This window comes from Epinephelus lanceolatus, chromosome 4 (genome assembly GCF_041903045.1).
Source record: "Epinephelus lanceolatus isolate andai-2023 chromosome 4, ASM4190304v1, whole genome shotgun sequence".
Lineage (NCBI taxonomy): Eukaryota > Metazoa > Chordata > Actinopteri > Perciformes > Serranidae > Epinephelus > Epinephelus lanceolatus.
Window position 1 is genome coordinate 18,114,682 of NC_135737.1, and position 13,096 is coordinate 18,127,777.

Genomic DNA, 13,096 nt, shown 5'->3' on the forward strand with positions numbered 1-13,096 from the left:
AAGATAGCGGTGTACTCAACAAGTATAAGAAATATAATTTAAATGTTAATGTAGAGGTAGTATAACAGGGGAATGATATTAGCTTACCTTTGGTTGTATGATAAGTATTGGCATGTAACCCAATTCACAAAGCTCCACCTTCACTGCACTGTGTATACAGCAGTTAGGGTGGGGCTAAGTGCTGTTAAATATTTACCTATGCTTCAGCAAAAGTAAGGTGGAGCAGGATGAGGTCCGGGTGTTGAGGCTTCTTCCTCACAGGTTTAAGTTCTTTAATGGAGAGATGAATGGAAACATTTTCTGAACCATGGATTTCCATACACTGTACAAATACATCTGTCAGTTTTGTCTCAGCGTGCAGGTAGGAGCAGAATTTCCTCCATTATTTGTGATATACTTGTCCTGCCTGCTTTAACAGATGTCATTTGTGCATGTCTTCTCCTTCGTACAGATCGTTTGGGGTTTAGACGAGGTGACACTCCTGAATCCTCCGGAGGAGCCTTTGTCAGACTATCTTTTGAGAATACTTTACTCTTGTGATGAACCTGCGACAGTACAGCTGGACTGTATTGTGTCTTTTGAAAGTGGCACCACTTCCACACTCTTGCTAAGACAGTGGAGCTGCAGTCCTGGTGACCCTAAAATAAAGACACTGGAGCTGAACTTGCCAGATTGGTTGGTGTATCAAGCTGATGGGATTATCCCAGACTCCCAGTGGGTGCTGAGTTGCATCCTTCAAGCATCACTAAGATACAGTGGATTTGATGACACTGACGGGTCTGTTGCAGCTCAGGATGTGGCAAATTTGCACCCTAAACCTTTTTTTAGTCGACCTGTGAAACAGCATCAACTATGCATTTCCTGGAGTACACAAATGCTGCAATTGACTCAACAGTTTTCAAAGAAACAATGCCCTTTGGAGCAAGGTAAGCTTAGAGAAGTGAGCTTAACAAAATACTTCACCTACAAAATGATCATTTGTCTATCAATTAAAAATAAAAGTCTTACTTCTAACAACAGTAAAACTACATCAAAACATCTGCTTACAAACTCTCGAACAACTCATTCAGTTTAGTCCAAGTCTCATTTATCCAGTCGTATGTTCAGTACTTCCCAAACACATGCATTTTTGCTCAGAGTTTACTATTTAAAACACTTCCAAATATGTGTAACAAGCATAGACAAACACATGCGTTTGAACTCAACTCATGTGACCAGTGACTGCATATGAAGATGAATAGCGTGGCTCCATTTCCTCCAACTGTACAAAAATGAAGCCAAAATACACAGCCACTGCCATCTTTGGTTGGTGACATCATTTGGAGCCAACGTTTGTGGGTGAAGCATTCCTTTAAAACTGCAACTAACTACATATGTGGACAAAGGCACCTAAAATGCAAAATATTTTAAGTATGGCTTTGAAACATCCCTAATTTCTTCTGTCAAAATGCAAGAATTAGAGAACACCATCCTCAGATGAATGGTTTAGGATGTGTCAATCAGCAAACTGATAATCTTGCGATGGTACACCACAAACAAAAGCCATAAATGAATCTCAGGAACTGTACTATGCTGTTCAAGATATAGACTAGTTGAAAGCCATGTCAGTATGAGAGTTAAAGAACTGCATACTAAAATACTTTGGTTTCTTATTTTACGGGTAATCTTACTAATTAACTGGGGTCGTATTCACAAACATTCTGAGGATACTCTCAGAGCCCAAAAAATTCTAACAAGGTGTCCTAGCGTAGGAAAATTCTCAAAGCAGCTCAGAGCAAGAAAAGCACAGAAACTTTTACCTTAGTGAGAATATGGTTGACCCTGTTGCTAGGTTTGACATATTCTGACACATTCATTCAAACACAGATGTGATTGGTGGTTGTCCTTTTGTGAGCCTGCAAGGTGTGGACAGCCAGTGAAAATGGAATGAATTGCATCACAATATTAAACTGTAAAGGTGCTGTCATTATTAGTGTGGTCACTCTGCTGATTTAAGGTCATCACTTCAAAACTGTTGCATTTTTCCAGTCCCAAATATCTCAGTGTTGTGATCACTTTATTTCTGTAGTTAAATCTTTACAGCATTGAGAGGGAAATGTAGGCGCATCTCTAATAAGATCAAACATCATCCCTGCACCATCTAGTCTGTAGCATTAAATTAACTCAATGTCACCCAGCGTTTGGAGAATATGTCTCCTTCGTCTTTGTCTTTTTGCCATTTATTCCTCTGCTTAAGAAGCTCTTAAGCCTCTTTAGTCCTCCCTACTCCTAACAGTTTTTTTTTATCTTAGGCTCTCTCTTAAGTGCTAAGATGCTTTGTGGGTTTTTTTAGAATTTCATCACTAGGAGCAACAATTCGTACTACAAAATTTAGGATAAATCTGGAGGGTTATTTTCCCTCTTTCTGACATGTTATGCCAATATGGTTGGTACCAGTGGGTGCCTTGGGTTGTCTACTTTGATAAGATACTACTACTTTGCACTAGCTTAAAAGATGAATATGCTGAAGCCTCTTGAATGCAGTAATGTTGGCCTACAGTTGTTTTTGCCAGAGGGGCCATGGGGGACACAAGCAATTTTATCAGGTTGGCCAAAGTCCCCCTGGCCCTCTTTGGGGGCACCACTGTGTGTCAAAAATGTCAGTGTCATACCGTATTGGTCTGGAAAGGATGATGGTATTTTAAGATAAGTATGTGATAAAAATTTTGAAGTCTTCAATATCTAAACCAAAATCTATGTCATTCAGAAACGGTGCATTTGCTGTCTTCAATATACGCTTCAACTGGGGAAAACTTTGGGATCACGAAGACACTGGGCCCTTACAGCAGTGAGATTCTGGAGTATTTACGTGTGAACGCCATCTACTTTCCATGGTAAGACGACAGAAGTCACACCACATACAGCCTAGCTTTCTGTTCTGGTAATGCAGGTATTATTTAAAATAGTTAACCAAGTGTGCTTTGTATTTTTGTCAGGTGTATGTTATCCATCTGGATATTTGTGACCAGATACTGCCAAGAAAACGTGTGTGGTGTGCTTCACCATATAGACTCCCGTAATAACTATGCCTCACTAACACTGTTCCTCAAAGACTCAGGTAGATTTTTCTCCCACCTCTGAGATACTTTCATTATGTAACTACACAGTGCAATTATCTGGACTTATGTTAGTTATTGCCTCACATGTGCAGGCCAGCTACACATCCAGATGAGTGAGGACTCTATGAAATCCTCTGCATTTAGCTCTTCATTCAAGGTGCCTTTAAAGAAATGGTGCCAAATCAGCTTGATGTTGCAAGGTAGAATGGTGAGTAGCCTAGTATTGACAGAGGAAATCGTTACAGTATGTAAATAATGGTGATAATTAAAAAAATGAATTGTCACTGCAACTCAGGTGACCATCTCCATGGTGTGCATTGATGAGGAGCAGAAAACTTTTCATTCAGTTGAACACATGTAAGTCTACCTCTGGCATGACAAAGTGATTTAACTACATTACCATCAAGAACACTTTATGTCCTCTGCATATGTTGCCATGTCCCCATTGTGTCTTACAGATTTGGGCATATTGTTGAGCTGGATGACACAGACGGATATTTTGTGATTGGTGGAGGGAAATATGTAAAAGGAGTGGAAGGTTATTTTGGGCCATTGGTTTACTACCGCAACCGAATACCACCTTACAGCATGGTAATGTGCCGCACCTGCCCACACTTATTGTCTACTATGTCAACTATTTGCTACATTTGATCATTTCCTCTTCTCCAGTCTGAAGTTGTTATTCCAGATGTCATCAGGACCGTCAACCTGACCGGATGGCTGCAGACCTGTCAACAGTTTCGTTTTGAGATGAATGTGAAAATCAGTGGCTATTCTCTCATGGCTGAACACAGAAGGAACTCTGGTAGTAGGCTTATATGTCCACTAGATGGTGCTAAAGTTACTCTATATGAAATTTTCTCATGGTTTCTGTGGAGCTACTGAAGGTGCAAAGAAACTGTTGATGATGGTTTCATTTGTTTTGTTTTGTTTTAAGAGACCTGTTCTGATGCTTTTCATGAGTGGATAGAAGAGGGTAGACGACCATCAGAGTCACAGTGTGAGCTGTGGGAGGCGACTGTCCCTCATAAGAGACAAGCTGCAAAACTGGCCAAGTTTTTGGCTTTCAAACATGGTAAGAGATAAACTGCATACAATGAATTTGCCTTGCAGTGGTATAAAATATCCAGAGGTGGAAAATAACAATAAATGTGTTTGGACCTGAGTAGAATGTAAAGGTATGGTGCATTTCTGTTGTGCACCATTCTATACACATCTCCCCAAATTCACTTTGGCATCTTGGTCTTTCGGACTGATTAAAACAATTTGAATACTTATTCTGATTATTACTCACTGATGATATCCATGTGTTATTTCACATAAAACACTGATGTCAGTTCATTTCCTGACTTGCAGGAGAAAGACGAGTTAGCCTGCCAGCTGTGGGCAGAGCACTGTACTCCTTATCACTTCAAAAGCTGAGCAGAGCGAGCAGCACTGGGGTGGTCAGCAGAATATTACCGCTGCTGCTCCAAGCTGGCTGCTTAGCTGATAACCGAGCTCTGCACATGTCGTCGGCGCTCTACAGCGCTGGCCTGGGAGTCAAGGAACAGCCCAATAAGGTGTGTGTGCTTTTGCAGCTACAGTGAAACTCTGCCTGTACTGGACATTTTTTAAATGTTATCTCATGCCCTTCTGTTTGGCACAGGCTTGGCTCCTGGCCCTGCTGGCTGCCCAGAAGGATGATCGATTAGCGCTTCTGCATCTTGGGCACCTGCACCATCAGGGTCTCCATGGCCTGCCCCCAGACCCAGACCTGGCTTATGCATATTATGCAAACATTGCTAAACAGACAACTTTTGACCGTCACAATCCCACACCACAGCAGGTAATATACATGTTTGTAACTTGTTTGTTTTGTTTAATCCAAACGTAACACAATTCCACTGTATTAAAAAAGCTTAGAATTTTTATCGATCTTTATGTAATTGAATTTAAACTTTTTCTTACCTAATATACCTTGGAATTAATGGCATGATTTACCGTATTATAAAAAGTGAAAAATCTAACACAAAATGTCAGAGTATGTGTGCAATATATTCCATCATAACTAGCAGTGTCACACATACAGTAATTGAAATGCAGAGGCTGGGAGGACACATGCAGCTGTGGGCTTATTACAACATATGAGCTGATAATGTGATATGGAAATACATTATCTGCTCCCCTTATTGTGGCTATAGTTTTCAGATTTCCATCATCAGTAAGTTTATTTTGTCACTGCTTTCCATACCAAGACAGATAACAGTTAATACATTTGGTAGTATTACAGTGCTCGAGTGTGGCTCATGTTTTATTCAAAGCAAAAAGCTGCACTTTTGGACTATTTGCAACAAAATCCATAGATTTTACTTGTGTCTCCTCTCTTTCATTATTCTTTTTCTTTTTTTTTTAGACATTTGTTGAGGCTGTTTACTTAAACAATGATGAGGAGTTGAATCTCCAGACCAATGAAGACCATCATATCTTCCAGTGGCTGAAACTGCAAGCACGCAGGGGAGCAGCTGAAGCAGAGGTACCCTGTTCTGTCATCTCTGCTTTTAAAGGTCCAGTGCCTAGTATTTATGGAGGTATACTGGAATGTAATAATAATGTAGTCTTTGGTGTAGTGCACTGCTCCATTACATTGGTTGTATTTTTCAAGCACAGAATGTTTCACAAACAAATAAAAACTAAAGTGTCACAGATTTCAAGAAAATAGGTCTCAAGTTTTAGGATTTTGTCTCAAAGAGCACATTTCAGGGTATAAGACAATGGCCACAGACACTCAAACAAGGTGAAGATGTTTTGTTTTATCATGTCATTTTTATTATTAATTTAGCAACTGTTTTGCAGCAAACGGTTGCCCGCATGCTGTTCTGGGGTCAACAGGGAGTGTCTCCGGACATCCAGAAGGCTGTGAAACACTACGAAAGAGGAGCCATTCAGTGGGAGGACCCTGTGTCTATGTATGACTATGGCATAGTTCTACTGCAGGTAAGAACTACACCTGATATACCATGAGAAACAGTTTATATCTTAATCTACTGAGAGAGTACTCCTTCCTTTGGATGTATTATATTAGCGGATGAATTTGTTTCTTTGTAGGGGCATGGGGTTGAACAGGACATCCCAAAGGCTCTCACTTTCCTGAAGAAAGCAATGGACCAGGTTTTGTACTATTAAATGTTAATTACTTATTTATAGCTCCTCTGTCATCTTTAATGTGACACTAGGAGTCTGTTTTCTGTTGCAAAGACCCAGTCAAAGTGTACTTCTTATACTGCCTCTTCATTATTCTGTCCCGCAGGATTTTGTTCCTGCAATCAATGCCATGGCCTGGTACTATGAGCACTTTGAGAAGGACTACGCGCAGGCTGTGCAGCTGTGGGAGCAGGCTGATCTCCTCGAGTGTCCAGACGCTGCTTTGAATCTCGGCGTGATGTACTCACAGGGTCTGTATCCAGGAAGACCTGCTGACCAGGTGAGCTCAAGTATAAACGCCTCCTGTGATCATCTTTTAGCACGCGTACAAACTAGAATGCTGAGATCAAGAGGTAAATCATTTGTCTTTCCGACAGTTTATGGCCTATCAGTACTATCTGAAATCTGCAGAGAGAGGGCACATCAGGGGAGCACTTCTCCTCGCTAACATCTGGACCACTGGAATACCTGGCAGTGTCAACAGACAACCATCAGATGCTGTTTTGTTAGCTATTTATCCTTTGATTTATTTCACTACACATATATGATTTGGGTAGCACTTTAAGGTACACATATTTACCATTAATTGGTTGCGTATTAGCATGCATATTAGTAGCACATTGGCTCTTTAGTAGTCATCATAAGGCACTTGTTAATGCCTTATTCTGCACGACCATATTTTACAACTGCTAGGCCACTAACTAAGCTTTACCTCAACAACTTGCTTAGTGGTAAGGAAGCTTATAAATAAGCAGGTTGTATTTACTATTATTTACTATTACAGTACTTTGAAAACATCTAAAAAATTGTGACAAAATAATACTGATATATTTTTTATTCATCGAATATATAATTGAATAACATCACATTTCTAGTATTAACAACAGTGAATATTTATCCTTCTTTTTTTCATAAAAATTCATCACTACAGTTACGATTAAAGGCCAAATTTAACCATTTGGTTGAGTGTGGTAAAAAAAAAAAAAGTAAAAAAAAAAATACTTATTTCATCATATAATGGATAACATCAAATGTATCATTTAAGAACAATATTTTTTTTTTTTTTTTTTAGCAAAAGGTCAATTTTAGTTACATTAGCTTAGCTTCACTACCTTTACCAGAAAAGGCCCAATCAACCATTTGGTAGGGCTTTTTTTTTTTTAAATTATTTGACCCTAGTTAGACTTTTATTTTTTGTATAAAGTTACAAAAATCAGTTCAGTAAAATCTCTGAAACTATAACATGTCAAATAAACACACCTACCTTTGAGAATCCCTCCACAAAGGGCCCACATGTCTGGAGTGACATGTTTTGTTACCAACTTCCTGTAGGAGGCAAACTGAAAAGTCATACTATTTAAAGACACAGTGACATCTAGTGGATGTTGTTAGCATAACATGCGTAAACCACATGGTAGAGATGGCTCAGTCAGGTTGGGATAAATTCAACACATTTCTCATTAAGACAGTGACTCAAAATGTGCTCTACCAAATGGTTGAGCAGGACATTAAACAGATAATAACACTTAAATATGTTCTATTCTTATGTGAGAATGTGTTAGCAGTGTCCAAATAATTCTAAATTAAGTCTTTGTAACTCAGAATGTGTGTCCCATTCTAAAATGTCGTCTTGCTCATAATTAATTCACTCGTGGTTTGACACTTAATGACCCACACAGATTCCTCATTCCTCAGATGCCTCCTCTTCACACTTAGTAAATCCATTGTAGTACACAGCTACTGCAATTATCAGACCCTGTTCTTAAGTGATAAGGCCGCACACTTTTAATAGATATATTTGAAAATCACTGAAGTGGTCCATTAATAAAGGGGATATTTCTACGCTGTCAAATTTGTTCTTTTACCGCTGAATGGGAATACACCCTGTGCATCTCAGTAGACCTCCATTTTTTTCAAGGTGTAACCCATCACTCAAGGGTCTGTTAATTGCAGTAGGTGTGTGCTGTAATGGATTTACTAAGTGAGATGAGGAGGTGACTTTAGAACAGGGAACCTGTGTGGGTTCATAAGTGTCAAACTACCAGTGCATTAGTTATGAGCAAGACCTCACCGTAGAATGGGGAACATGTTCTGACTTAGAGACTTCATTTAGAGTTATTTTGAAACATTAACGCTTGTAGTTTTTTTTTTTCAGAATAGACCATATTTACTACTATACCATCAGTTTTTTTCAGTAGTTGTAAGAACATGGTTATGCAGAATAAGGCATTGATAAGCACTTTATAATGACTAATAAAGAGCCAGTGTGCTGCTATTAAGTAACTAGTTGATGGTGAATATGTGAACCTTACTGTAAAGTGTTACCATGATTGGTCCTTATGCAATTACTGAAGTGTCTTTTGAACTGACGCAGGTGGGTAAAGTGGGCGGCAGAGCACAACGGATACCTGGGCAGCGTCTTGCGGAAGGCTTTGGATTCGTATCTCAAGAGTGACATGTAATCTTTTTCTCTATTCACACTCGCCGTGATCCTGATCAGGCCGCTTGATTACAGCTGCAGCAGACTGACACTCTCGCTTTTCAACAGGTTCAACTCGCTGTTATATTACCTGATGGCTGCTGAGTGCGGGTACTCACCTGCTCAGTTCAACGTGGCATATCTGTGCGAACAAAATACGGTGAGTTATCCATGAATTAGCTGTACTGTCATGATTTTAGGTCTTGTCATTTTTAAAAATCTACTTTTTTTTCCTCTGTATGTGCATAGTTAGGTTTTCTGGATCCTGCTTATGCATCGAACTGCATGTGGCAATATTACAACCGGACAATCCAAAGTCAAAATCCTGACACTTATGGTAAATGACTATCCTTTGGGACTTCAGTATTTTGAAACCTGTGTAGAAACATACATAGTTTATATCTTTTTTCAATCTCTAATTCTACTGCCTCTCTCAGCCTTGAACAGGATGGGTGACCTGTACTATGAGGGGCAAGGTGACAGGCAGAAAGACTTGTTTTCTGCAGCAAGGATGTACACACTGGCAGCACTAAGGAATGAGCCACAGGTCTGCTAAACTGATTTTCTCAATGTTGTGTGTATATATATCTTTGTTTGTTTTTATTCATACTTAAGCGTGAGCGTACATGTATGTGTAAGCCATAGTGTTCTTCCACAGGGATGGTACAACCTTGGCCTCCTTGCCGAGGAGGGTTACAGGCTGCCGCTGTCAGTATTGATTGACCTTGGCCTTTCAGAGCTGTATCTGGCAAACAACAGTTTGCTGCTAAGCACTTTGTACAAAAGGTATGTTTGAACTGTATGTGTATGTACAACAATCGTGTAAGTGCAGTTCATTATACTGGTTTTAGCGTAAATCTGTGAGAAAAATAATTCCATGTATTTTCTACCAAAAGATGCAGAGACTCAGAAGATACAGATTCATACTTGCCCTGCAGCCTTGCCCTCTTCAATGTGTATCTTCAGTCGTTCCAAAAGGGCTATAGTGCTGCTGTTAAGGTCAGTGTGATATTAGTACTATCAGCAATACATAAAGTTAAAGTACTAATTATGCTAAATGAGTCTGTCAAAGTGTATTTTATAATTTCAGTTATATTATTGTATTATCATTATTGGTGGATTAATATGTAGTTAATTTGGCTGACTGGGAGTTTACACATGCATTAGAGCATAAAGTTAATTTGTAATAAAATGTTCTATATAAATAAATAAAAGTGCACTGCCATTACGATAATTATTTTCATCTTGTGCAAACTTCCACATATTATTTAAGTCATGTAATATTTACCTGCTCAACATTTGGTACAAACAAACGCACTGTGTAATATTTAATGCATCAGTTTATTTTGTTGCCGGTAACTTACTCTAATACTTATCTTTTTAATATAATGTATTGTTTAGTTACTTTAATTCACAGCAATACATCAAATTTCATAACCTGATCATAGAAAAACATTTTTTTTTAAAGAAACTTGTCACTATGGCTGTCAGATAATGTACCACAATATTTACAAAATGTGGAATAATAGAAATATAAAATAGCATCAAATAGAAAAACTCAAGTGACACACAACACATTACATTTTTGTAACACAAAACACACACAACAAAAACACTTCCCCTCTGTTTATGTTCAACAATGTTATCAAACACAACGGAGCTAGCTCGCCTTTTCGCCTCATTCTAGCCTGTAGCTCTAACTGCCTCTCTGTGCACCGCGTTCACGTGTGCGCGCTTGCGCGAGACCGTGACACATGGGCACCACATTCATGTGTGTGCTTGCTTTCGCTGGTCTCGCGCTGGCTGGTTGGTGCAGCCTGGACCAGAATGTTTTTGTTGCCATTTGCGGAGCCTGGGCTGCCAACAGAGACCGGACTTTTTCACAGCATATTCACATGGACATGGACATGTAGCTAGCAGATGTTTGCTGTATGTGACAAAAACTTTTCAAGCTTAAGAAGACTTAGAGAGCCTTTAAGTACAGTTTTTTAGTAAAATATATGTAGTTACTTTCAACAACTGGCCAAAGTACAGCAGCATTATCATGATGTAACATTCTGATGACATGTTGGTTGTGTTATTTCCCACAGATCTCCACTACTGTTGCTGTGGTTGCAGCTCCAACAATACTCATCATCATCTTCGGTGTGCTCAGGAGACCTGTCCTGTCTCCCAACTAGAGCCAAGACTCTTATCAGGACTGTAAGTGGAACAAGCTCAGGGACTAATATGCAAAGTTGACCTCCCTGGCAACAGCGTTGACACATTTTGTGTTAGTTTACATAAGTTTACCATGGAATCACTGTAAAGAAAACATGTGAGTGTTACAAATATGAACATTGTCTTTTAGTACACGTTGGAATGTTTTGGGTTTGTACGTTTGCATTGCCTTTTAGTGAAAAGAATAAGATGATCGAACAATAAAGAGTCTGTTTAAGTGCCACTGGACATGCAATCAGTTTTAAAGGTGCTTCTGGTAAGTCAAAGATGTTATTCTTAGATGTTCTTTTGTCTCCCAGTGTAATGACTCCTTTACCCTGTGGCGTTCTGTGCATGGATGACTTGCAGACTTGCTCTTTTTAATCACTTTGTGTGAACAGATCTCCTACAGTTTAAAAGGTCATAATCCAATCTGATAGGAAAATATAGATTACAAAATCATAATCTGAACAAGTCTTCCCTGACTCCAATACACTGCAACATCGATTCTGCTCTGGCCTGCTCAGATAGAGGATTTAAGCTATGGGAAGATGAGGAGATTTTAACCCTGGGGCTTTTATTTGATAAATACGTGATGACTACATTTGAACAAATTCAACAGGAATATGGTTTCTCCCCAGAAACCACTTCTTCAGATATTGACAAATCTGTAGCTTTATTTATTCAGAATCAAAGCAGGCGGTCTCGCCTTTAACTGTCAGACTTCACATATTGAGCGTTTACTTCTTGGTAGAGGCAGGAAATCTGTTTTCGAGCAGGAGTATGCTGAACTCAACATTACTGGTTACATAAATTCAGAAAAGAACAAGATAGACTCAGTTTAGACACGGGATGTAGCCAGGTATGACAGAAATGTGCTCCACATGTAAAGTGGAGGTGGAAGTTACAGGCAGATCAGACAGATATGATGTACATATACCGTATGTGCACCATATACAGATATGTGTATCTGAACATGAATATATCTGGAAGTCAGATGTTTTGTTCTTGTGTCCATTGTGTATTGTTGGAGCTGTCTGTGTTAAGTGCTCTTGTGTTGAAAAGCATATTAAAAATATTGCCCCAAAGACAACAAAACAATATCAGCCTCTTGTTACGTATTATTTGCACACAACACACTGCTGCCTATCAAATATGGAAAACAAGTACGCCAGAGGATTTCTAAAAACTAAAATTCCCCTAACTGAAATCAAGCACACAATTACAAACACTTCTGATGAGACCAAATCCATTTGACACTTCACATCTCATTAACACAGGCAGACAAGTTTAATTGTTGCGCTTCTGTTTGTTGCAATGATTCAGAATCTGTCGGGGCTAATGATGCTAAGGGTGACATAAAAATAGAAAATTGTACTTTTAATCAGCTTTAAGAAAAATAGATGTGATATCAGTGCCACTGAACTGAATGTAGAGTCTGATATATTCAATATATTAGATAGATAAATATTTAGGAAGTTCAAATGATCTTAATTTCAAAAATGCACATGGCAGATGGGCGCACATTGTGAGCCTGTTATCTCCACAAACACTTAAAACTTACCAGATGTCCTAAAAATATATAGATAAATGAATAAAAACTGATTAGTATTTCCCTACTATTTGTTGGCAGTATGAAAGACCTTTTAAACTGTTATGCTGGGATAAATTTACTAAAGGAGTAATTGAACAAGTCACTTCAACCCTCTCAAGCATAGTGGTCACACAGTGGACAGCTATTTGAAAGCCATTTTCTTGTACGTGCACTGGTTTTGATACTATAGACGCATTTAAGTCTCTTTAGTGGACCCTAATGCGTCATGTCATACACTGCCACCCACAGGCCAGGTGTTGTAAGTGCAACACAGATCTCTCAAAACCAAGATGGCTGACGGAATGCAACAAATGTGCAGCCCAGGAATATCTTGCCAATCTTTCTATAACATAGGTGACCCCTGCAGGTAAATAAAATTTGTTAACATCAAGAAACATCTAAGAAGTATTACTGTTGTTAAATTTCCAAATATTGACTTTATGTTGGAAGTAAATTTCAATTATTCATCTGTCCACTAAACTGGACATCATGCATCGCTGGTTTTATTCTAAACCCAATTAATTCTACTGCAACTTAGTTGTT

The 13,096-nt window shown here is 38.9% G+C and overlaps 1 protein-coding gene across 1 annotated transcript; it reads left to right on the forward strand.

Moving 5' to 3' along the window:
- Positions 1-225: 225 nt before the first annotated feature.
- On the forward strand, positions 226-12,060 carry si:dkey-24p1.6 (protein sel-1 homolog 3). The gene is made up of 23 exons (XM_033630859.2): positions 226-361; positions 452-926; positions 2,747-2,873; positions 2,976-3,097; positions 3,191-3,306; positions 3,394-3,455; positions 3,557-3,689; positions 3,768-3,903; positions 4,036-4,173; positions 4,455-4,660; positions 4,747-4,926; positions 5,494-5,613; positions 5,934-6,074; positions 6,186-6,248; positions 6,388-6,561; positions 6,659-6,786; positions 8,656-8,739; positions 8,830-8,920; positions 9,010-9,097; positions 9,198-9,307; positions 9,419-9,546; positions 9,657-9,759; positions 10,851-12,060. Exons 1-23 carry the CDS (start codon positions 308-310, stop codon positions 10,938-10,940), a joined length of 3,069 nt encoding a protein of 1,022 aa, XP_033486750.1. The 5' UTR covers positions 226-307; the 3' UTR covers positions 10,941-12,060.
- Positions 12,061-13,096: the final 1,036 nt, after the last annotated feature.